Genomic DNA, 26,548 nt, shown 5'->3' on the forward strand with positions numbered 1-26,548 from the left:
ATATTTTAATTTAGACGGGTTACGTATGTTACCTTTGGGTTAAGCGAGTTAATTTGAAATCGACACTTTTATTAATCGTGTCTAATAGGGTTGACCCGATTTGACTTCAATTATAATTTACAAAACTCTAATTTACTAATTTTGTGTTTAGCTCATGATTTGTGTTAAAAAACTGACAACTCAATGTAAAAGACATATGCTATACTTTGCTCTAACAACACTCTTTCAAATAATAATAATATTGAGACTTTTTTTTTTTTTTTTTTTTTTTGTTCACAACCAGGTGGCTTGGGTAGTTCGACCCAATGCCTCGTTCTTAATTCTCGGGCCCTTTACAAGACACCCCACATTCTTTCATTTCTTTTACTTTTTTGGGCTTTTTGACCCTCTATTTATCACCCGCTATTATCCATAGAGAAAAAAATCCATTGATTTTGATTTGATGGTTCTGATCTGATTATTATACCAAGACTTGGATCCATCAATCAAACGCAAGACAAGACCATCAAGCCCCTAAAGCAAGACTTCACAACCACATTTGGCGTATTAAACATACGATGTTCGGATAGGATTAAAATCTTTTTAAATTATTTGTTGAAATTTAAAAAAATTTAAATAGGTGATTGTAAGATATTATTTATAAAACTCATTTGACAGGATAAAAATTTAGTTGTCTAATTACTTATCCGATTAAGTAAGGGTGTAAAGATGGTCGGTAACTGAAAATCGGGTAATCGACCAACCGGTTTAGTAACTAATTAGAAATAACCAGTAACCGGCAACCGAAACGATTACCAGTTTTAAAAAATATTGAAATCAATTATAACATGTAACGGGTATACATTTAAATGTATTTATTTATTTAAAAAAATAAAATAAAATTTATGGTTTTACACTTTTACTTCCATTCCAACTTAGGCCAACATATTGGGCCAAAAAATGTTGAAATGTTTTTTTAATAGCTAGAAAAGTTTAAATTAAGCCCAAAAAGTAGGCTCAATACTCAAATTAAGCCACAAAATCCCAATTTTTTAAAATTTTAGTTATCAATCTGGATAACTGTGTACCAACCGGTAATCACCAGTTATCAGAGTCGATTGGCGATTTTGGCCAACCAACTAACCTGGTTACGGTTACCGGTTATAACCGGTAACCGTAACTGAATTTTCACTCTTACAATCAGGTGGGTTTTATAAGTGGTGAGAAACAATTGCCTGTCAATTTGAAAAGATTCAGATAAATAATTTGAGAGGATTCTAATCTGTTTGGATAAATGTAATATTTTCAGATATTTGAAATTTTAAAAAATTATATCGTTTAATTGCACTTGTGGAAGGAATTCAGAAACATACTCAAGATAATGTGGATTCCTTAAAAAAAAAAAAAAAAATGTAAATTCTTTTGTAGAGGTGAGAATCCATATCTCTGAACCGTCGCTATTAAGCAATAATATGAGATGTGGCATCCTGTTGGTAAGATTTTGATAAGACAACATTTTCTCTTCGTAAACCCCTTTAAATTTATGTCGTTTCGAATGATGTTGACATAAAAAAAAAAAAAAAAAAAGCCATGTCGAATAATGGTGACATTTGTAATTAAATATTTATGTTGTAGGGACAGTCTTAATTATAATTAAGGCAATCTCTTTCACATCAGAAAGGAGCAAATAGCCAGATATATATGATTAATTGCTTTTTCTTTTTCTTTTTTTCTTTTTTTTTTTTGTTTATATGTCGGTAGGTTCCATTTCTCTCTCTATATTGCGGGTAAGACTAAATTCACAGTCTACCCATGTTCTTTTTGTTGGTAGTAAACCGAGCTTATAATTGTATGGACAATATGGACAAAATGTATATAAGAATATTTTGAGAAGATTAAATAATTCTTACAAAAATGGTTAACAATAAATCAAATATAAGAATCTATATAATATATTGATTCTTATAATTATTCTAGGAAGTTTGAATTTCAGACACGGCATTCCTGAGAATGTAGATGGCGGAGAAATGTTAGATTCCGCAGACTATAACCAATATAAAAGTTTCCCGTTCTTAAATTAACTGAAACCCTAAAAACCCATCGAAGTTAAAGGGAAAGAGTCGGAGAGAAAGAGAAAGGAGGGACCAATGGTTAAGAAGGTACAACAGAACTAACGTGAAAGAATCGATCAGATATTTAAAAGCAGCTTAGAAAGTTGCTTATCGGCCAGCTCGAATTGGAAAGTCTCCTCTTTTGCTTTCTCTCTCTTCTCTATCTCTTCCTCACTCTTTCATTTCACAAGCAAGAAGAGCAAGAAAAGGAGATCGAGTGCAAGGATCGAAGAAGAAAGGTTTTGAGAGATGGGGGGAGGCAAGATTAAGATCAAGAGGTTAGAGAAGTACTTAAGCAGGGGGAATGGGATCATGAAGAAGGCTAAGGAGATCAGTGTTCTTTGTGGTGCTAAAGTTTCGCTAGTTATCTTTGCTAGCTCAGGAAATATGCTGGAGTACTGCAGCCCCTCAACTTCGTATGAAATCCATCTCTTTTATTTTTCATATAGTCTTTCTGGGTTATTGGATTTTTTGTGATCTCTCTGTTTTCCTGCTGGCAAAAAGGAAGGGTAATTAATTCTTTGTGTTCTAACTCTCTCTCTCTCTCTCTTTTTGCCGGGGGTTCGGGTTGTGTGGGAAATATTGTGTTTAATTGATGGTGAAGGCTGATTGACATCTTGGACATCTACCAGAAGCTTTCTGGGAAGAGGTTGTGGGATCCCAAGCATGAGGTAGGTGTTGATATTCTTCGATCAACTCTTTCTATTTTGCTAAAAACATGTTAAGAAACATGAAATATAAATTCTGTGTACAGATCTACAAATGGGATGTTGTCCCTCTCTTTTTTAGTGTTTTTCATTGAGAAAGAAAACTAAAACTACATGAAAAACTTAAAAGTTAAAACATAACATCCGTGAACAGATCTCTGGAAACAAAACAGTATTCCCTCCCTTTTCCTTGCAAAAATTCAAACATGACTAAAGAGATAGTAGCTAGCTAGGAGGCTATAAGCAAATAAATATAATTAATATATATGTTTCCTTGATAAGATCTATCTTTGTCTGACGGTTTCTTGACTAGAAAGCCTTGTAAACGGTAGAAATACAATATCCATAACAGATCTGCTATTACATTATTATTATTTTAATTTTTAATTTTTTTTTAAAAAAAATAACTTAAAAGATCTGCTAATTAAAGTCTGACACTTCATGGATTTGTATATCTATTTTTTTTTTTTTTTTGCTGAGACAATTAAACTAATTGTTAGGGTTTCTAACCATGATAAACTCACAGAACCTAAGCAATGAAATTGATAGAATCAAGAAAGAGAACGACAACATGCAGATTGAGCTCAGGTAGGTTATTTGGTTTCTTTGCCTCTCTCTCTCTCTCTCTCTCTCTCACACACACACACACACACGTTGAAGTATGTCTCTGCAGGCACTTGAACGGGGAGGATATCACATCTTTGAACCATAGAGAGCTCATGGTCCTTGAGGATGCCCTTGAAAATGGCCTCAGCAGTATCCGCGAGACGCTGGTTAGTACCAAAATAGTAATTATTTATTTGATTGACTGCCATATATGGCATTCAAGAAAAGGTTAACTCTCTCCCTTATTTTTGTTGCAGATGGACTACTGGAGGATGACTAAGAAAAATGTATATGTAGATCAAAATGGGCTATATTTTTTCATCTGAAAATTGTTAAAGCTATATACAAAAGCATGAGAACTTGTCGATCGATCTTCCTAATTAAGTATATATATGAAAGATTTGCTCTTTGCCTGACCTTAATTAACATTTCTGTATGGACATTCCTTAGGTCAAGATCTTGGAGGAGGAGAACGAGGCACTTAATTTCGTTCTGGTATATATTCTCATTTTACCTCCCATTAATTCTTTACTAACAAGCACACCTGTGTATGCAAATGTCAGTGAATGAAATATACGAAAGATTTGCTAGCTCTTTGCCTGACCTTAACATTTCTGTCTGGACATTAATTCCTCAGTACAAGATCTTGGAGGAGGAGAATAAGGACCTTCATTTCACTCTGGTATTCTCATTATCCTCCCATTCTTTACTAACAAGCGCACCTTTTTAACTTTAGGGGACAAACTGCATTGAACTTTCAAAATATTTTTTTTAACAAATTTAAAGATTAAAATCTCTTTGTCTAATATTTCGCCGTTAAGCCCCCATCCCCCCTCTAGCTAGGTCCGTCAGTAATATGATATGCGAAAGTCTTCATGTTGTATATAAATATTTAGATATTGAGTAATGCTACTTTGATCACACCAATTTAATTCACACAAGTTGACATAGCATATTTTAAGTGATTTTATCTTTTTTTATTATTATTATTATTATTTTTATTTTTTTGTAGGTGGGTGATATAGAAAGTCGCGTTGACATTTAATGCTATGTATTCGATGCGAAAGAAGTGTAATAAATGTGTGTGAAAAATACCACTTGATTAAAGTTGTAATAAATTTAGTACTACCCAACACAATTATGTATGCATGCACATGTTTATAAATGTACGTACATATATATAGTATTTATAAATTGATGTGACATAGTTAAGCAAAAAAATGTACTTTGATTATCAATTCCTCTTGATTATTTAACCAATTATGGATTGTTAAATTAGTTTGTAAATAACAATTAATTTGTAGTAAAATGTGTATTACCTCAAACATTTTTCAATAATAAAAGATCATAAAAGAAGTGTTTGTGGGCGCGAGCACACGAATGTGTATGTGACAGCGTGTAAAAAATGCAGAGTCGTGTGCTTCCATTTACGTCTTGTATAATTATATATAGAAAAAGAAATTTTTTGTGAATGGAGAAGGGAAGATCATGAGTTTTGTGAGCATGCCTAGCTCCAAGAAAGCATTAATTGTGCATTTGTGGTGATAAGTTACATATATATTTTGGAATCAACTTCTATTTGTATGTCAGAACATTGGTTAAATGAGTAATTTGCACGCATTCACTAGTAATTAACTCAACTAGCTAGAACTAACGACTATATTCTTCCCCTTGACTACAACAGCAACAACAGGAGATGGCCATGGAAGCAGCAAGCAGAGAAATGGATGATGATTGTTGGTACAGTTTCCGGTATGGTGACGTGTCGCCTAAGGATTCGCTGCCTGATTTTCTACTGAACACTTCAACCCTGCAAAGAGGAACAAACAACTCGTCGGGGGTGCCGACCACGCCCACTCCGATGCCTAAGTCAGTCTAAAAAGTTTTCTGTAGAGAATTCTTAATCTTAATCTCAAGAGCTTAGAGGTGTCCCTCATACCTGGTATGACGGTCTTTATTTATAGGCCGGACCCTCTTGACATTGAGTTGGATTAGGAGTTTGAGTCCTAGCCTGGTTTGAGTTTTCATCATATCTTCTGGGAATTTGAATAGGAGTGCTGAATCCGCAGTTGATCGCGTTTGTACTTCTTTAAATTCGATTCCATGTCAATAACCATCTTATCCCATAAATCATGGATCTGTAATTTATCCCTGATCTCCTGGGATTCTATCCTTATCGAACTCTGAGACGGGTGTGGCGCATGGCACCTTCTTAGGAAACTGTAGCACATTTCAGCTGACCTCCGAGGTGATGATATCCGAGACGTTTCTGCTTTTACCTGGAGATCTCGGGATATATCCACACCATAACAGGGTTGTGTAAGTCCGAGATGTTTATACTCTGAGATGTTGACTCATCCAATGGATATCACCCCGAGAAGATACCGCACCGACTCGATATCATACCGAGGTGTTATTACTCCGAGGCACAAATATCCGAGATATGTTCACTCCATCTTGGCTGGGAGATCTCGGGATATTTTACACACCGTAACCTAGAATTTTAAGACCGAGACATCGTCATATCTCCGAGATGTCTTCGGACCTAAACGTCCTTCCCTTCACTGGATAGAACCATGCGGAACAAGTAGCCGAGACATAACTCCGAGGTGTCATTGGATCCACGTGTCTCTAGGGTTGATTTTATCCCTAACAGTTACCCCCCTAATTCTCTAATTTCAGAAATAAACGGAAATAAGAGAATTACTTTCCGGCTGCCAGTCTGTATCTGATGTTTGCGCAGGGCGCGTCTTTTCAACAGTTCAAATTTTGAATTTGACCGCTTCTTTTCCCAACGTCGACGTCATCTCTGCACAGCCGCCTTTTTGTCATCATTAAATGGTATCGTCGAGGCAGCGTATTTAATGCTGAATTTACGGAAGGCGCGCCTTTTCCTCTTCGGAAATTTTGAATCGACAGCGCCCTTTGGCATTTCGGACACGTGGTAGTGGAGGCGTTTAAAGTTGGGATATTGTACTGTTCACTCACTGATACTTCTTTTTCTCGATACTCCATTGTCGTCTTCCTCCCCAAACTTTTCCTTTCTCTGTATTTTTCTGTTTCTGCCTTTCTTCTTTCTTCCATGGCTCCCAAGAAAGCTGTCTCAGCCTCGTCTCGGGTTCGGACAAAGAGACCCGACGGCTCTGTGGATCTTTCTCCTTTGGAGAGCAGGGTCGATTCCATCATCTTCGCGAAGCATGAGGGTGTCCTTCGCTCGAACTATGAAATTTCTCCAACTGTGAAGATGTTCTATCAGGCGCCTGGAGCTCAGTCCATTAATGGCGGCGATATTACCCTTTATGAGAGGATGTTTCTTGCTGGGCTTCGATTACCGTTTCCGGAGATTGCTCGAGACTTCGTTCTTTTTCTGATGATCGCGCCCAGTCAGATAATGCCAAATGCTTGGCGGTACCTGTTCGCCTCTTACATCCTATGGAGGCTTGTGTTGAAGAAGGAGATGAACATCCTGCAATTCTTCCACATCTATAGGCCGAGGCAGACTGCAGAGGGAATGATTGAACTCTGCAGCCGTCACCCGCCTGTTTTCATCAAGCTCAAGAGTGGGCTGACGAACAACAAGTTCTGGGAGATGCAGTTTTTCAGAGTTTCCGGGGAGTGGGAATGCCCCGAAGGTACTCTCCTTCCTGAAGATCGTATGATGCCTCGGACTTGGCAGTTGTTGCGACCTGACCGAAGTGACCCCCCTTCGCTCACTGTATCCGAACTGGAGGATGTTAAGGAGATAAGTGGGTGGTCCGCTGCCAGAGTCAAGGCCGACAAGTTTGAAGAAGTCGATTTTGACAATCTCGTCACCGAGGAGAATATGAGGCAGTTTCTCGGATATGACATTCCGAGAGACAAACAGTTAATCACCAAGAGGGGAGCTGTCAAGAAGAGGAATGAAGCCCCTCCATCCCCGAGACCTATGACTAAGAAGAGGTCACCTGAGGAAGTTCTCGGGGATGTTCCTGCACAAAAGAAACAGAAGATTCCTTTGGCCGCCTCGGGTGCGAGGAGAACTCCTCCTTCGGCTCCATCACCTAGGGTAAGCGTTGAAGAGGGGTCTGCCAGCTTTCGGGGTTTCATTCCCGAGGCTAGTCCTGCTCCTTCCTTTGTTTCACAGGATGAGTCTGGCTCCGAGGCTTCGTTCCATGGTGAACAATGTGCGGTACCTGAGAGGTCTGGAGAAGGAGAAGGAAATGTACCTGAGGCCCGAGATGTCCCAGTTGCGCGTAGGGTAAAGCATCCGGCCAGGAAACGGAAGCTTACAGGCCAGGACCGAATGGCTCAAAGACTCGCGGACGCCGGGCGATTGTGGGGTAAAGCGGTTATAATACCTTCCGACAAAGAGGAAGTGCGTCAAGAGCCTGTCGCTTCAAGTGGTGACTTTCTCGAAGAGATGGATGAAGAAGTCGGCACCCCCCGAGACGAGCCTTTGGCTGAAGAGTCTGAAGTAGAAGGTACTCCCCGAACTCCTTCTTCGGAACGTCCAGAAACACCACCACCCCCTGAAGAAAATCGTGAAACGGGGTACTCCACCCCCCGAGTTTCATGTTCTGCGCCTATACAAACCGAGACTCCTACTGGACTGTCCGAGGCTGAGGACGTTGAAGAGCCTTGCCCCTCTCGGGAAGTGATTGATCAGGGGGTGCCGGGATCTGCTCCTGGAACTCAAAGTCCCGGTCAACCCGAAACAACTCCCCATGTTGGAGTGGCTGAGGAGTCTCGGATCGAATCCGAGAACGTTACTCCTGAAGCTGGCGTGCTCCCCGAGACTTCTACTAGGAGCGAGTCTCGTGCTGAGGCCAGCCCAAGCACCGGGGCTGTACCTCAAGTGGGTCCTAGCTCTTCCTCCAGGGTCTCGGCCGGCTTCGAGATTTTGGGCAGGGGTCTTCTGGGTCATCCGATGGAGGCCATAAAGAACTTAATCCCCGAGGGATATCTGGGGAATGCAGGGGCGTCTTCTCCCGAGAAGATCGCCCAAGGCATTCTCATCTCTCATTATCAGGTAAGTTTCTGGAGCTAGGACTTTTTATTCTGTTTGCATCCCGATTCTGACTTTGCTTACTTTTTTCTTGACAGCTTCTTGTGAAGATGACTGCCCTCTGGCAGAAGTGCGAAAATTGTCCTGCGTCTCCGCCCACTCCTTCCTCCGAAGTTCAAGCCCGCATCTCGGGTTTAGAGGATGAAGTTGCGGCGCTGAAGTCTCTTCTTCAGTCCAAGGACGAGGAACTCGCGTCCCGGGACTCAATTATATCCGAGATGCGTTCTGCTAACGCTCGTTTGAGTAACGAAGTGGCGGAGGCCAACGGTCGATACGCTCGCTCTATTGAAAGTCTTTCTTCCGAGCTGGATCGTGCGGACCAATTGTCTATCCGTTTGTCGGCTGTGCAGAATGAATGCTCCGAGGCGTGCAAGAATGCGTTGAGTGCCGAGGCTGAAAAGGACAAACTCAAATATGAGGTTGAAAGACTTACAGCCGAGAGGGATAAAGCTCTCAAGGCGCAGGATCACTCGGAGAGTCTCTTGATTCGTCTCAGGGCTAGATATGACGCCGATCGGGCAAAGCTTAAACGTTGTCAGAAGCAGTTGAGCTATGCGCCTTATCTTCGGGATCAGAGTTGGGGTCGGGGTTGTCATTGGGGTTTCGAAAATTTTCGAACTTTGGTGACAAATCCTCAATATAAATTTGATCCCGAGACGGTTGATCCGATGTTGGTGGGTTTTCCCGAAGAAGCCATTGATGAGATGGAGGAGTTTGGTAAGGACTTCATGCCCGACGTTCCGAATTGGGGTCTTGACGCGCCAGTTCCCGAAGAAGACCCTCTTGACGATCCTGCTAGCTAGAAGCTGTTTTCTTGAATTTTTATCTTCTCTTTTCTTTACCTGTACATTTTTCTTTGTATAAAACTTAGAATATGATATCTTTTGAATGAAATTTCTACCTTCTGCTTAGGCATTTTCTTTTCTGTTTTCGGTGTCGGATAAACCGAAAAACCTTTTCTGCTCTCGGTGTTTGACAGACTTTCCTGCTTACCTTAATGAGTTACCCCCCACAACCTTAGTCTGCGACCGCAGGCTAAGTCGTTTGAGGTGGGTAGTTAGGTTGTTGAGCTTTACCTTTCTTTTAATTTCTTTATCTTTGAAGGCTTCAATCTTTCAACATTTGGAGACCTCTAACCGAGAGGTTTTCTTGTCTTAGTGTTCTTTTAATGACCACTTCGGGTTGTCTAAGGAAAGGACGTGGGCAGATTCTTTCCTGGATGCTCTTGTCCTTCCGAAAACCTGCAATCCTGCATTGATAGCCTTTATTGGACTGACCTTTAGGTTTTCCTTGCTCTAGGTTTTGGAAAGACCGAGAGACTTTTCCTGCTCTCGGTGCTGAGTGACCGAGAGACTTTTCCTGCTCTTGGTGTTGAATGACCAAGAGACTTTTTTTTTTTTGCTCTCGGTGCTGAGTGACCGAGAGACTTTTCCTGCTCTCGGTTTTGAGTGACCGAGAGACTTTTCCTGCTCTCGGTGCTGAGTGACCGAGAGACTTTTCCTGCTCTTGGTGTTGAATGACCAAGAGACTTTTCTTGCTCTCGGTGCTGAGTGACCGAGAGACTTTTCCTGCTCTCGGTGCTGAGTGACCGAGAGACTTTTCCTGCTCTTGGTGTTGAATGACCAAGAGACTTTTCTTGCTCTCGGTGCTGAGTGACCGAGAGACTTTTCCTGCTCTTGGTGTTGAATGACCAAGAGACTTTTCTTGCTCTCGGTGCTGAGTGACCGAGAGACTTTTCCTGCTCTTGGTGTTGAATGACCAAGAGACTTTTCCTGCTCTCGGTGCTGAGTGACCGAGAGACTTTTCCTGCTCTTGGTGTTGAATGACCAAGAGACTTTTCTTGCTCTCGGTGCTGAGTGACCGAGAGACTTTTCCTGCTCTCGGTTTTGAGTGACCGAGAGACTTTTTCTTGCTCTCGGTGCTGAGTGACCGAGAGACTTTTCCTGCTCTCGGTTTTGACAAACCGAGAGGCTTTTCCTGCTCTCGGTTTTGAGTGACCGAGAGACTTTTCCTGCTCTTGGTGTTGAATGACCAAGAGACTTTTCTTGCTCTCGGTTTTGGACAAACCGAGAGGCTTTTCCTGCTCTCAGTTTTGTACAAACCGAGAGGCTTTTCCTGCTCTCGGTGCTGAGTGACCGAGAGACTTTTCTTGCTCTCGGTTTTGGACAAACCGAGAGGCTTTTCCTAAGTATATAGATCGGATTGATTCTTGGATTTCTGTGATTGTCAGTAGATACTGGAGATAGACATTCTTTATTGAATATGAAATTGTTTGTAAAAAACTGAAAAGAGAGAACAATGAACTACATGAAATATTTTTTCAGGTGCTCGGCATTCCATGATCTTGGAAGTATCTTTCCGGTCTCGGTCATCAAGCGATAAGCTCCCTTCTGATGGCATCCTATTACCTTGTAGGGGCCTTCCCATCCGGGTCCCATTTTGCCTTCCGTTGGATCTTTCGTCATCAAGCTCACCTTCCTGAGTACCCAATCTCCGATTTGGAACTTTCTGGGCACCACCTGTTTGTTAAAGTACCGAGCCGTTCGATTCTGATATGCCGCCCATGTGACATGAGCGTCGTCTCTTTTCTCCTGCAACAGGTCCAGGTGTATCTTAGCATTCTCGTCGTTGAGTCCTGGATTGTAGTGAGCCACCCGGAAGCTTGGAGATCCTACTTCCACAGGAATCACCGCCTCGGTTCCATATGTAAGTGAGAATGGTGTCTCGCCCGTTGGAGTTCTTCTGGTGGTTCGGTACGACCACAGCACCTCTGGAACGTAATCAACCCATGCTCCTTTCTTCTTATCAAGCTTTTTCTTCAGGATCTTTACCAAGGTCTTGTTTGTCGCCTCTACTTGACCATTCGCCTTTGGGTATTGTACCGAAGCATAATGGTTTCGGATACGGAGCTCCGAACACCACTTCCGAAACGGTTCACAGTCAAACTGCTTCCCATTATCTGTGACGAAAGCATGTGGAATCCCGAACCGGCACACTACTGACTTCCAGAGGAAGGTTATGGCATTCGCAGTGGTTATAGCTGCTAATGCCTCTGCTTCCGCCCATTTAGTAAAGTAGTCTACAGCTACAATCAAGAACTTCCGTCCGCCTTTTCCTACCGGCATCGGACCAACTATATCCACCCCCCATTTTGCAAATGGCCATGGAGAAGTGAGGGGGATGAGCTTCTCGGGACTTGCTTTCATGATTCTTGCGAATCTCTGGCATTTGTCACAGGCTTTGACAAGAAGAGCGGAGTCTTTTTTGATCGTGGGCCAATAGTAACCCGCTCGGATGGTTTTTTGCGCCAGCATCCTTCCTCCTGAGTGGTCTCCGCACACTCCTTCATGAATTTCCCTGAGGACATAATTCGACTCGGCCTTGGAGAGGCATTTGAGAAGGGGTTCGGAATATCCCCTTTTGTACAGTGTCTCCCCGAGAAGGCAAAACCGTGCTGCTTGTATCTTCACCCTCCGAGCTGCACTCTTATCTTCGGGCAACAACCCATGTCTAAGGAACTGGATAATGTCCCTAGCCCACTCTGGCTCCTCCGGTGCTGAGTCTACTTCCATAACCTTGGTCCTCGGACCTATTGAAGGCTCGGTCAGAACAATAATTTGCCTTCTTGATGCTTCCATCTCTTCCTCTGTTCCCGACGCGATTTTTGAGAATTCATCAGCTCGAATGTTTTCCTCCCGAGGTATTTTTGTGATGACAAACCTTTCAAAATAGGAATGGAATCTCCGTACTTCTTCCAAATACCTGGCCATTCTATCTTCTTGTGCTTCGAATTGCCCTTGGACTTGGCCTACAACCACCTGAGAGTCACTCCGGATTTCGACATTGGTTGCCCCCATCTCTCGGGATAATGCCAAACCTGCTATCACCGCTTCGTACTCAGCTTCATTGTTTGTTGTAACGAAGTCCAGTTTCACAGCAAAACCGAACTCTTGCCCTTCGGGATTCCTGAGGAGGACTCCTACTCCGCTTCTGCTCTGTGTAGAGGAGCCATCTACAAACACAACCCAGGTTGACTCCTTAGGAAGTTCTTCTGCTTCAGGAATGTTACAGAATTCTACCAGGAAATCTGCTAGAGCCTGTCCTTTAATAGCCGTCCGAGGATGAAACTCGATATCAAATTGTCCGAGTTCCACCGCCCAGTTGACTAATCTTCCCGAGAGGTCAGGCTTTTGCAACACCTTCTTCATTGGATACTCGGTTAAAACTCGGATAGCGTGAGCTTGAAAGTATGGCCTCAACCTTCTGGCTGAAATGATTAAAGCGAACGCCAACTTCTCGATCCGAGGGTACCTCCCCTCCGCACCATGAAGTGCTTTGCTTGTAAAGTAGACCGGTTTCTGAACCCCTGAATCTTCTCGGACTAGCACCGAGCTTACTGCTGAGGGAGAGACTGCCAGATAGAGATAAAGAATCTCCCCTTCGGTTGGGCAGCTCAACAGTGGTGGGTTGGCCAGATATTCCTTCAATTTCTCGAAAGCTTCTTCACAATCCTCACTCCATATAAATGCTTTTCGTAAAATTTTAAAGAAGGGAAGGCACTTATCTGTCGACCGTGATATGAAACGGTTCAAGGCCGCAATTCTCCCTGTCAGTCGTTGAAGTTGTTTTGTTGTTCTCGGGGCCTCCATCTCGAGGACAGCTCTGACCTTCTCTGGATTAGCTTCAATGCCCCTTTGTGATACCATAAACCCCAAGAACTTGCCTGAAGAAACTCCGAAAGCGCACTTTGCAGGGTTGAGCTTCATGTTGTATTTTCTTAGAGTCCGAAAAGTTTTTCGGAGGTCTTCTATGTGTTTGTTTGCCCGAACACTCTTAACCAGTATGTCATCTACGTATGCCTCAACGTTTCGGCCAATTTGACTTTGAAACATCCGGTTCACCAGTCGTTGATATGTGGCTCCAGCATTCTTCAATCCGAAGGGCATCATCTTATAGCAGTAAAGTCCTCGGTCTGTGATGAAAGCAGTTTTCTCCTGGTCTGTTTCTTCCATGCAGATCTGATTGTACCCCGAGAAGGCATCCATGAAGCTCAAGAGCTCATGCCCGGCCGTCGAATCCACCAATAAATCAATCCGAGGCAGGGGAAAGCTATCCTTCGGACATGCTTTATTCAGGTCGGTGAAGTCTACACACATCCTCCACTTCCCGTTGGACTTCTTTACCAGCACTACATTGGCCAGCCATTCGGGATAATCTACCTCTCGGATGAATCCAGCTTTCAGCAACTTCTCTACTTCTTCAGCAACTGCCGTGTTTCGTTCGGCGGCAAAAGCTCTTCTTCTCTGCTTCACAGGGCGATAATTTGGGTCCACATTCAGCTTATGGACTATAACCGAGGGATCAATCCCCGGCATGTCTTCATGGCTCCAGGCAAATACATCTTTGTTGCGCCTCAAGAACGCCACCAGATATTCCTTCAGGGGTTGAGGGAGTTGTGAGCCTATATGAATTTTGTTTCCCGAGTCGCCTATCTCGAACTCCTCCAAGGCTTCCACAGGCTCCCCCAACGGTGATTGCTATTTTCCATCCTCCTTAGTTTTCTCCCCCCGACCGTGCTGCCTCGGGGTATCTTTCAAGGACAGATTGTAGCATCTCCTAGCTTCCTTCTGGTCTCCTTTTACCTCTCCAACTCCTTCTTCTGTTGGAAACTTCATGCTGAGATGTGGTGTTGAAGTCACCGCTTTGAAATCGTTGAGAGCCGTACGTCCTATAATTGCATTGTAGGCCGAGACCTTATCAACTATTAGGAATTTCACCATAATGACTTTTTGCCTTGGATAAGTCCCGGCTGTCACAGGTAAATCGATAGAACCGAGAGGCAACACCTTCTCTCTGGCAAAACCCTGTAGCTGGCACGAGACCGGAACCAACTTCTCTAATGGAACACCCATGTGATCGAAAGCTGATTTAAACAGAATATCAGCCGAGCTCCCAGTGTCAATGAGGATCCGCCGGGTCTGATAGTTTGCTATGGTCAAGGTGACCACGAGGGCGTCTGTGTGCGGAAGCGAGACTCCAGCATAATCATCATCAGAAAACCCTATAACCAGAGGGTTATACTTCCGAGATTTTGGGGGCCTCTGGACCGAGTAAACTTCAAAATCATCGAGCTGCCTGGCGTATGTTTTCCGAGCTGAGTTGGACTCGCCTCCTCCTCCGAATCCTCCCGAGATGGTGTGGATGATAGGGATATTGCCTTGCTGTGCCCCCCGAGGCCTGCTTCTACTTCTCTCCCTTCTTTCATCCCTCCGAGGCCGAGGTGCTGGCTCTCGGCTTCTTTCTCTTCTTTCATCTTGTCTCGGTTGATAGTTTCTTCTATTATCCCGATCTTCTTCCCTCCTAGGCCTCGGATAGTGATCTCGCTCCTGTTGATTCCTCTCATTGGCGAGGAATCGGACTAGCTTCCCATTCTCAATGAATTTCTCGATCAACTGCCTTAATGAAACACACTGCTCGGTCAGATGACCGTGTGAATCGTGGAAGGCGCAGTACTTGTGAGCCAAGTACGGAGGGGGATTTCCTTGAATGGGTCTCGGTTTCTGGTAATTCGGATCTTTCTTGAGTTCCATGAGCACCTCGGTGATGGAGGTGTTCAACGGTGTCCACTTATAATCTCCAAAATTTTTCTTCACCTTCTTATATTCTGCGGGACCAGCATCCTGTACTGGCTCAGGATTCTTCTTTTTCTTAGGCTTCTCAGTGGACGGCTGCTGTTGTTGCTGGGAATTACTGAGGAGAGCTCGGAGCGTTTCTTCCTGGTTGATGTACCTGTCCATCTTCACCATAAAGGTTTGAAGATCTTTCGGCGGTTTCAACGCCAATTCCGCCATCAGAGGTCCATCTTTTTTCAAGCCTTGAAAAATTGCACCGTAAATGAAGTCGTCTGGTGCACTCTCTGTGTTCAGCTTCTCCTGGTTGAACCTCCACAGATAGTCTTTTAGAGACTCATTTGGTCCCTGCTGCACAGAGAGTAAGTACCCTCGGGGTTTCCTTCTAGCTCTCCCGGATACGAACTGGGCCAGGAATTTTCGTCCAAGGGGTGTCGAAGCAATCAATCGACCTTGGTGCGAGATTCCTGAGCCAGTCTCGGGCTTTTCCTGACAGGGTGAGAGGAAAAGCTCGGCATGCCACAGCATCTGGTGTCTTGTGCAGGGAGACATGGGACCTGAAATTGTCCAGATGCTCCACTGGATCTTCGCTGCCAGAGAAGACAGGAATGTCAGGTACCTTGAATCTTCCAGGTAAGTCGCAGTTGGACACTTCTTCGGTGAATATGGATTCCTTGTGCTGGAAGAGGTTGTCAACAAGGGACTCCTTCCCATCACGTGTCACGCCCCCGTTTTTGGATATAAGGGAAAACGTGAGTTTAAGTGCTAAAAACAAACATTATAAATAAAAGCGTGCATTTACAACTAAAAATTTAAAACTTCTACTCTCTTAAACCTTTCTATATATAAATCTATACAAAATCATGAACTCCAAAAGGAACAAATCGTACTATACAATGTTAGGGTTTGGCTGGTTCATCACGAACTATCGCTCTCAGCGAGGTCTACTCCCTTACAAGAAAGGGACTTCGTCTTACGGTTGTCATCTGGAGAGGGGTGGAGGAAGAAGGGGTGAGTTCGACAACTCAGTAAGGAAAATACAACACCAGGGAAAATAAAACATGCTATAAACCTTTATGCCATAATCTTTAGTCATGCATAATGACAGATTTATTCTATTCACTGTTAAGAATTAATTTCACATATGATGAATTGCATAAAGTAAATTGAATTAGAACCTAAACCAATAGTATATTGATTTTAATTTATTTTAGATGATTTAAATGTATTTGAATATATTAAGATTACGATGATGTTTAGAAGTATGAATATGTGATTTTAGATTGAGTATAAGTTAGAGATTGTCTGAGAAGATGATATGCTAGGCTGTTTATGTTTTATAAGAAAACACATATTAAGGCATGATTCATAACATGAGATGTATTGTTTTAAAACAGGTGGCATAGCATATGAACAATTTAATAGAATTTGTAGATTATGAATAATGATATAAGAATGACAGATTATTATGAGAATGACAGTTTATTATGATCCAGTAATTTCTTTTTATCAGTTTTCTCTTTAATCCTTTCTCTGTGGTTTAACCTCTTATAGACTCTACACCGCCAATTCCCGTGAGCGGCGCACGTTGGCTTTGTCCAAAGGACCTATAGACTCAGCCTGTCGTCACAGAGAAGAGTCGCCGGGTTGGGGGTCTTCCCTAGGTGAAGGCCAACCTCGGATGGTAGCACACACCGATTTACGGTATGTTTGCCATGCTACCCTATACGGTACCGACCTAACTGTAGTAGTGCCTCAGGGTTAAACAATTACTGCACATGAACGATTTTCTGTAATACTGTAGGCTCTGCTCAATCTGTATACTTTATTTCAAAACTGTAAGAGCCGCTTTTATAACTGTAGTCATGTGCAGAATTTAACTTTAGATTCTCTTTTCTTTCAAAACTGTATTCATAAATAGAGTCATTTATTTTGGAATGCTCTATAGTCATAACTATAATTATGCATAAATCATAATTCTTAAAAATGCTCTTAACCAAAACTGTGATTTATGCTCAAAATTCTTAAACAATATCATATGAGTAATAAAGCTTGGCATTAAAAATCGCATGAGCAACACTTTGTAAAATTCCCCAACACTTTTTCAAAAGATTTATAATAAAATCTTGTTGGGGTTTTTCGGTGTTGTATCCCCTTACCTGCACTAGTCGTTAGCCTCGGAGTCGAGCTTTTACCTAAATAAATTGAAAGAATAAGCTTAGAAGAATATTCTAAAATCTGAATCCTACAATTTTACTAAAGTAAACATGACACATAACAAGAGGCCTCCAAATGGTATTATCCATCAATACGTCACCCACGCTTTGTAAAATTACTATGATCCTCTAAATTAACATTACAGAAACTCCATCACAGTACTTACACTAATCCAAATAATACCTCATATCATAATTGATCATCAACAAAAGCCACCGAAAGTCATAAATTTAGTTAGAAATCCATTAGGACTACATTTATCCCATTTCAATTTAACACAATATATATATATATATATATATATATATATATATATATATATATATATATATATATATATATATATATCACTTAATTATCTAGCCAAAAACCTCCAAATAATATTCCAATATCTATTCATTTAAACAACCTAAAACAAATATCCAAATCACCATAAGCAGGAATTACATAGCCAATTCCATAGACGATTTCAACATCAAAATCATTAATAACCTGAAATCAACTCATAATCAATGAAATCTCCAAATCCGAATACCCATCAATAAAGGACACAAACCTAATCCAATCCCCTTTTTGCCAAGACCAGTGATCAATCTAATTTAGCCAGAACCATAAAGCCCTAAACAACTCAACACAAGCTTGATCTAAGAACTTAACTTCAAATACCAACTAAACCAACGACAAGTAAGTGGAAACCCAAATCAATACATGTTATAGCCAAAACAGTAGGAATATACACTCACTGCCAACAAACCGGAATCACACCCAATCAGTTCAACAAGCCTCAACTAGAATTACCCCACTGCCAAAACCTTTACAGCCAAATAAGAAACACCAAAACAGTCAGCAAACCCCCCCATAGAATCTGTTATTCTTTGATTAATAACCAATCCAAAATCAGCCATCAATAATAAAAACAATAACATGTTGAACTTAAAAACTCTACAGGGAAATAACACTCAACCGGCCAAAACACCCATTCGGTCAAGCCTTTAGTCCAAAATCAGAGAAGACACAAGCAAAGCCCACATCACAGTACACACAGCCGTCCAAAATCTCCATCAACAGAAAACATGGCCGACACACACACACACAGATCCGAAACTAGGGATTTAAACCCAAATCATCAACTCCAAATTATACCCATTAAAGACTAAAAATCAACAAGATTAAACCAAGAATTAATCTAGTTTTACAAAACCACTTACTTTGGGGGTTTCTCATAAATCCACCAGAAAACCATGCTGAAACAACCGGAAATCAGTTCTGGAAGTCGCCGGAAAACGCCATGGAGGACCGGGTTCTGGGTCTGTCGGATTTGGGGTCACTGGGCTTCGGGTCTTCGGGTCACGGGTCGGATTTGGGGTCACTGGGCTAGGCCGAAAAACACCTGAGCCTGCCGGAAATCGGCTTCTGCTCTGCTGGACGACGCCGACCCAGCTCACCCACCGGAAGTCCCGCTCCATGCCGTCGGAAGTCGCGTCCTCCGGCGACCCATGGAGGACTAGCCTCCCCCGACTCTCTCTTCTCCGGTTCGGTCTGGGTCCACCACGATCGGCCCTCTCTCTCTCTCTCTCTCTCGATTGTGTTCTCTCTCTCTCGCCTCTGTTTCTCTCCTCTCAAGTCCCCCTCTCTGTTCTCAGGTATAAGAAAAAGAAGCAACGAAGAATAGTAAAGAAAGAAAGAAGAAGACCAAGAAAGAGAAAGAAAATAAGAATTTTATAAAACAATAAAAGAACTTGCCGTGCAAGTTTTTCTTTTCTTTTTTTAACTAAGGTTACTTTTTATCCTAGTTAGATTAACCTAAGTTAATCTTTTTAATAAAAATCTAGTTAACCCATAGTTAACTTTTATCTAGTTAAATTAACTAGAGTTACTTTTTAATAAAAAAACTAATTAATAAACATAGGTATTTTTTATTGGTTTTAAAAAAAAATATGTTGTCTAATAAAAATTTGGGGTATTACATCACGCCTCTGGTCAATCGTCTTTGACAGCATATCATATTTCGCGCCCAGATCCTGGACCATCTTCTGTAACCTCCTTTCTGCCTCCGTGGGTGGAACCGGATTGATGGGCTCTCCACGATTCTCGTTCCGCCCGGCTCTCTCTTCATGGTTCTCGTTCTGCCCGTCATGATTCTCGTTCCGCCCGTTTCTCTCTCCTGAACCTTCGTGGTTTGTCCCATCGGCTACATCATGATTGGGCGGCGGAGTTCGTGCGGCTAGGAGCACAGCGTTCTGAGCCAACAAATCCTCCACATTCTTCTGCGCCTGGGCTAACTGTTGACTCAGTTGGGTTATTCGAGCCTCTGGATCCGCAGATTCTGCTTCTCCACGAGCATCGTCTCGGCTGGTTGGCGGCACTTCGTTTAAGATCGATTTGGAACGTCTCGTCGTCACCATAGCGGATTTTTTTTTTTTTTTTTGTAAGAACAATTGATCTTTCCCACAGACGGCGCCAAACTGTTGGTACAGTTTCCGGTATGGTGACGTGTTGCCTAAGGATTCGCTGCCTGATTTTCTACTGAACACTTCAACCCTGCAAAGAGGAACAAACAACTCGTCGGGGGTGCCGACCACGCCCACTCCGATGCCTAAGTCAGTCTAAAAAGTTTTCTGTAGAGAATTCTTAATCTTAATCTCAAGAGCTTAGAGGTGTCCCTCATACCTGGTATGACGGTCTTTATTTATAGGCCGGACCCTCTTGACATTGAGTTGGATTAGGAGTTTGAGTCCTAGCCTGGTTTGAGTTTTCATCATATCTTCTGGGAATTTGAATAGGAGTGCTGAATCCGCAGTTGATCGCGTTTGTACTTCTTTAAATTCGATTCCATGTCAATAACCATCTTATCCCATAAATCATGGATCTGTAATTTATCCCTGATCTCCTGGGATTCTATCCTTATCGAACTCTGAGACGGGTGTGGCGCATGGCACCTTCTTAGGAAACTGTAGCACATTTCAGCTAACCTCCGAGGTGATGATATCCGAGACGTTTCTGCTTTTACCTGGAGATCTCGGGATATATCCACACCATAACAGGGTTGTGTAAGTCCGAGATGTTTATACTCTGAGATGTTGACTCATCCAATGGATATCACCCCGAGAAGATACCGCACCGACTCGATATCATACCGAGGTGTTATTACTCCGAGGCACAAATATCCGAGATATGTTCACTCCATCTTGGCTGGGAGATCTCGGGATATTTTACACACCGTAACCTGGAATTTTAAGACCGAGACATCGTCATATCTCCGAGATGTCTTCGGACCTAAACGTCCTTCCCTTCACTGGATAGAACCATGCGGAACAAGTAGCCGAGACATAACTCCGAGGTGTCATTGGATCCACGTGTCTCTAGGGTTGATTTTATCCCTAACAATGATTATGAGCAGAGGGTGAGGGACTACGATTCTCAAATGCCTTTGGCTTTCCGTGTGCAGCCTGTTCAGCCAAATCTACAAAGGCAGATGTAATATATAGTACTACTGTAGTCTGTCGATGCATGGTGCATGCCGCTAAACTGTTAGCTAGCTTGCTATATATCTTGGAAAATATAGCTTAATTTCAGCTGTCTAGTGTTTGTATTAGCCTTAATTTTTTCCTCCTTATGCAACTATCACTACAAAAAAAAAAAAAAAAAAAACCGGCATTTAATATCGTAAATTTTAAAAATCTAACTTCATTTACTATTAAAGCACGTTAAATGATTAATTCACGTCATTTTAATTATAAAAGACGTTAATTATTCACGTTCTTTATGAAAAGGACGTGAATAATTCACGTCGTTTGAGAGTTGGAAACGATGTGAATAAATACAGATTTTTATTCACGTCGTTTCTACTGCATGTCAAAAACAACGTTAATAATTCTTGTCCTTTTGTAAGAAAGGACGCAACCCTAATGTTTCGTAACTCATGCGCTATCTTTCCCCTCTTTCCGCTTCTTTCATGTATAGCTTATTCACGCACACTCTCTGTCTCTCTCACTCTCAGCAACGAACAGGATTGGTCTAATGAAGGCTTCTCTCCGTCAACAGCTTCTGGATCTGTGCCCTTTCAGTGCTTTCACTTGTCTCCAACAAAGAGAAGGTAACTTTCTCTTCTCTTTTCTTATGTGCTTGAGATTGTGTTTTTGTAAATAAAAAGTAAGATTTTAAATTAAACTGCAAAAAAATGAACATTTGGGAATTGTGCAGGTTTCTTAAAAATTGCAATTTGAACAAAAAAATCTGTATTTTCAAATCGTTGGCAATTTGGTATTTTTTAAAAATATAAAATTTTAAAGATTAAATTGTAATTTTTAAAAACGCAGCTAAACATTTGACGATTGAGTTAAATTGTGCTTTTAAAAATCATTTATTCTAATCTTACATTTTAAAATTGCACTTTTTAAAATTACAAACTTAAGTAGACCCTTAAAATTTTGTTGGACCTGAAAATCCTTTCCCCTGTTTCCCCCTTTTTTCCCAAACCCATCCCCCTCCCCCTCCCCATTTGGTTCTAAATCTGTGTTGTATGTCTGTAACCTATTTAATTTGTGATTTTGCGGATTGGGTTAAATTGTGTTTGGTTGGATTGTTGATTGGAGAAGTGGATATCCATAATCTGAAGCTAGAGAGAGAGAGACTGTGTGTGTGCGCGTGTGAATAAACAGAGGAAAATAACAAAGAGAATCAGAGGCGATAGTTAATTTGTTAGGTTTGTGGATATCATTTTCCCTTCAAATTAGCAAACAGACTGATGTATGTGTCCGATGGGGATCTGTTTTGAGTATTCGTGCGGGAGTACGTGGGTCATTTTCCCTTAAAATTAGCCAAATCTAGGGAGACCCTTTTGGTCAGTGACAATCGAGGGGGTCTCAAACGAGGTGGTGCATGTTCATGATGGGTTTCATTCAAGAATTATTTTTCCTGTTCTTGCCTTTTGAAACAGTTTCTGTGTTTTCCTTTTATATCAATCTGTTGCTTTACCTTTTAATGCTTTTCAATTCGTTCAGCGATTTGCATTTTCTGTTGTTGTTCCTGGAGGCCTAGCTAGGACTTATTTGTGTTTTTTAGTTAGCAGAGATATGCCTTGCTTAATTTCCTTTATAATGATATTTTCTCCTCCTTGAGTATGTATATGATCTCATTTGTGGCTGCATATTGTTTCAATTTGTTATTATTTATTTGGTTTAGAAAAATTTCACTTATAATCCCTGATCTTTCATCACTTTTGAAATAAAGTATCCAAACTTTAAAATGTGTAAATTTAGAGTATCCATCTTTCAGTTTTTTTCATTCTCAACCATTCGTTAGAATTTTCCGTTAAATTCTATAGAAATTTTCAAAATACCCATGTGTTTTGTTTTTTTAAAAAGATTATAAAAAAATTTCAAATATTCAGGTATGAGTATTTTTGCAAATTTCGTTAAATTCTTACAACACATAAATCCTTGTAATTTTTTTCTTTTTTCTTTTCATTAAAAAATGGGGTGGTATTTTGAAAATTTTGACAGGATTTAATGAAAAATTCTAACGGAGGGTTGAAATTGAAAAAAATTGAAAGATGAATACCCTAAATTGATACTTTTTAAATTAAAGTTTAAGTATTTTATTTCAAAAGTGGTGAACGATCAAGGATTATAAGTAAAGTTCTTCCATTTGGTTTTCTTTTCCGTGTATGTATGTAATCTCTTATATCTGAATATGATATTAATTCCCTTTGGCCATGGCTATTACCACAGTATATCTGAAAAAAATGTTCTGCAATGTTGAATTCTCTCTTATTTCACAATATTAGAGACATGGGGTTTTTATTCATTTAATTCGTTGTATCTGTTTATCTTGTTTGTTATAAATGAAGTTTACAATTTATTGTCATTTTTTCTTCACGTGGAAAGTATGGAGGTAATTTAAGCTTGTTAACGGCATGGAGACAGGTCTAGATTATCTCATATACAAGGGGAATCCATGCAAAGTGTTTGTAATTAAGCCCTTAGGAAAAATTCAGAACCTAGACCTAGAATCCACAAATTGCTATGCACTATGTAATAAAAAAAGACATGATATATCCTTAACATACTATATATAAGAGTAATTCTATTAGTACGTGTCCATCAAGTGTCTATAAAAAAAATGAAGTGGCTTTTAAATTAAATTACCATTTGACGTGTGATTGATCAAATAATAATTTTGATCAAATGGTAATTTTAAAAGTCATCTCATTTTTTTACGGACACTTAATGTACTAGTAGAATTACTATATACATAATGCTCCATTTACGTATTGGATTGTTGCTCATTTTGTTAGACTTTTATACTTAACATACTACTGATTGAGAATTAAAGTATTTAATTAAATGCGTAAAATGTACAAAAACTCATCAATCGTACACATATTCTGATCAACGTACTAGACTAACCTGCTCAAAGCCTTACTTTAGTTGCGAATTAAGATGTTGTCAACTTGTCTTGTGTATATATATATATATATTAGTTTATGTAGGACAAGAGCTTGCACTACGTCCCATTTTTCACAGGACTTTAAAATTAGTCACTTTTTGTAAAAGTCATGACAATTTTTATAATTTGAGAATTTCACTGTATTAACCTATGATATTTGAACTACGGCTCCTGTTAATAGGATCCCTCCGGCTGACGAGTCTAGTGTGATGCATGCCATGTTACATGACATTTTTGACATGCAACATGTACGAGCAGATGAAGGTGGGTCCGAAGTTGGTGTGCAAGCTGAAACCGTACAAGAAGATCCAGATGACTTTGATGAGGGGGCAAGGAAGTTCTTTGATTTGCTTAAGGGAAAAACCGCAAGTGCAAATGTTGTATTATAATTTTTTTAAGGTTTTTATGCACGAAATCATTTATTCTATGTTTATAATTTATGCCCATGCATGATATAAATTAATTTAATTACAGGAAAATACGGAGGAACTGATGTCGCAAGATCCTCCAACATCTAGATTATGTACGTACAATGGCACAATACCATGGTCCTCAAATGATGTGGACGGACAGGTAATGGGCCCTGAATATCTTGGGTGTGTCCACGGATTGGGATTGGGGCCAAGACCTGGCAGATCCAGCTACAGTTCGTCTAGGGCCTCAACATCGGCTTCTCAAGATCCTGAACTTGCAAGTCATATTAATGAACTGAAAGCTCAAATGACGCAGATGCAAATATTGCATGAGGGTGAGATGGCTCAAATGAGAAAGTTGTTTGCCATGCTTATAGAAGGGAGTGCGCATAGGAGTAATGCGCCGAACAATATTTCAGACATAATATCCCCACATGTGATACCCAAATCATCCATGGGTAGAGGAGCAGGTAATATTTTATTTTTGTATCATTTCTATACTAGGAATTCATTAGTTTAATGTCATGTGACTTAATATTAACACAATACTAATTAATTGTTTTAAATTCATTAGCACGTGTGATTCTATTTTATAGGTGAACACTCAAATGTGGGTGCTAACGATAATCAGGCGGAGATGACAGCGAAAGACAGGCAGGAAGGTTTGTTTTATTACAATATTTAGTTGCACTCCACACTTCAAATTTTTGGCTGGTTCCTGCTTAAGAGTTTTTGTTATCTACATGGATTGTTGGTATTGTTTTAATCCATGTTTTAACTCACTGCAGTGGTACATAGAGAAGTACAATGATTATGGAACTATCTACCTTCGGCATAGGTGTATCTGCTTTTTGTATTGAACTTATCTAATGTCTTCCATAGCTAAAACTAGGATGTTGGCCCATCCTATTACTCACCCATAATAGGATGGGCCAAAGTTTATTTACATTGCTAAAACTATGTACAATCCTTGAGTTCTCTTGTCATTGAAACGTACACACATTATTTTGGTACTTCAAAACTTGAGAAAATTTAATGTCTTCCATTGGTGTGTTTATGTCATTATGATATAATGATATATATTCCATCAATTATTAGGTATTTAAGTACTGTTTGGTGATATTTGTTTATTCTTTTCAAGTGTGCAAACTTGAAAGTTGATATATGACAGGATGTCAAGCGGAACAATGATGGTTTAGTGTTAATTTGCTTTAGGTTTTTGTTAATTAAGGAACCAATACCACTATGAGTTGCTTTAGGTGTTTGCTTATTTTGGAACAATGTTAATTTTAGTAGGATGCAGACAATGTGTATTATTTTGTTTTAGATTGAGTTGAAACGTTGTTTGAGGGTATTTGTTGGCAATCTAATGATTGTGTTTTGTCTTAAATGCAATATTATTTTGTTTTGAATTAAGTTATTTTGCAATTGTTTTATAAGGTGAAAACTGATTAAAAAAATGGGAGAAAATATAATATTCAATTTTTTAAAAAAAAGAAAAATAATGACGACTAAAAATGCATGTGAAATGTTTATGACATTTACTAAAGGAAATAAATTTATGACGCTTACACAGTAAAAATTATAGAACTTTAAAGTCGTTTTTATCTTAAATGACATTACAATTCACGTCCTTTATACACTAAGCGTCACACAATAATGTTGTTTTGTGTGTAAGAGACACATTTTTGTGTAAACATGTTGAACTTTAAAGCCATTTTTATCTTAAATGACATTACAATTAACGTCCTTTATACGTACACTAAGCGTCACTAAATAATGTCGTTTACTGCGTGTCACCAAAAAATGTCTCTTACACATAAAACAACATTATTTTTAATGATGTTTATGTGTAAAGGACGGGATCACATTTACGTCCTTTTAGTGTAAAACGACGTAAATTTATTATGCTTATTGCATAAGCGTCATCAAAAAAAAATCTCGTCAGGTGGTATCACGGCCAAATTGAAGCGTTGCGAAAAAAAAATGGCACCAATTAATTGGTGACATTATTTTGGTGAATGGTATCATTTAAAATATGACATTAATTCCATTTTTTTTTTTTTTTTGTAGCGTGTAGTACTCAAACCTCTAATATAACAAGCAGTATTTGGCAAGAGTCATTTTTTGACCCAAATTTCACAATTTACTCTTTTTATAACTAGCTATTCCTTAAGTTTTTACTTGGTACGTATCACAAGTTGTTAGAACATTCTTAGTTCTATATGATATCAATAAATATATATATATATAGACACACACATATACTTAATTCACTATCTTATCTCATTATATATTTCAAATTTTCTATTTTTCTTTGGTTTTTATTTTCTTCAGTGTTACACTATGTGGTCCAATTCACCCTTAATCAAAACCTACTAAAATCACGCTC

At 40.2% G+C, this 26,548-nt stretch overlaps 1 protein-coding gene and 1 long non-coding RNA gene across 9 annotated transcripts in view; one reads left to right on the plus strand and one right to left on the minus strand.

Annotated features, from left to right (window-relative positions):
- The first annotated feature begins 2,007 nt into the window (after positions 1-2,007).
- Positions 2,008-26,548, plus strand: part of LOC133867485 (agamous-like MADS-box protein MADS9) — a 28,933-nt gene continuing 4,392 nt past the window's right edge. Inside the window, exons 1-14 of one of the 8 annotated variants that reach the window (XM_062304269.1) lie at positions 2,008-2,506; positions 2,695-2,761; positions 3,324-3,385; positions 3,471-3,570; positions 3,661-3,690; positions 3,854-3,898; positions 4,041-4,085; positions 5,088-5,133; positions 20,680-20,770; positions 21,294-21,389; positions 23,925-24,120; positions 24,218-24,626; positions 24,753-24,818; positions 24,945-25,192. In XM_062304269.1, the coding sequence (XP_062160253.1) occupies positions 2,340-2,506; positions 2,695-2,761; positions 3,324-3,385; positions 3,471-3,570; positions 3,661-3,690; positions 3,854-3,898; positions 4,041-4,085; positions 5,088-5,133; positions 20,680-20,770; positions 21,294-21,389; positions 23,925-24,120; positions 24,218-24,626; positions 24,753-24,818; positions 24,945-24,967 (1,443 nt within the window). In that variant the 5' untranslated portion in view covers positions 2,008-2,339 and the 3' untranslated portion in view covers positions 24,968-25,192. Of the gene's footprint in view, positions 2,507-2,694; positions 2,762-3,323; positions 3,386-3,470; positions 3,571-3,660; positions 3,691-3,853; positions 3,899-4,040; positions 4,086-4,415; positions 4,484-5,087; positions 5,134-20,679; positions 20,771-21,293; positions 21,390-23,924; positions 24,121-24,217; positions 24,627-24,752; positions 24,819-24,944; positions 25,193-26,548 lie in introns of those variants that run through there. The other 7 variants (XM_062304264.1, XM_062304265.1, XM_062304270.1 and 4 more) reach the window with 7 other exon arrangements.
- On the minus strand, positions 15,834-19,052 carry LOC133867486 (uncharacterized). The gene is made up of 2 exons (XR_009900063.1): positions 18,502-19,052; positions 15,834-16,062 (listed from the first exon to the last, which is right to left on the minus strand). It is a non-coding gene; the product is annotated as an uncharacterized LOC133867486 (long non-coding RNA).

This window comes from Alnus glutinosa, chromosome 4 (genome assembly GCF_958979055.1).
Source record: "Alnus glutinosa chromosome 4, dhAlnGlut1.1, whole genome shotgun sequence".
Lineage (NCBI taxonomy): Eukaryota > Viridiplantae > Streptophyta > Magnoliopsida > Fagales > Betulaceae > Alnus > Alnus glutinosa.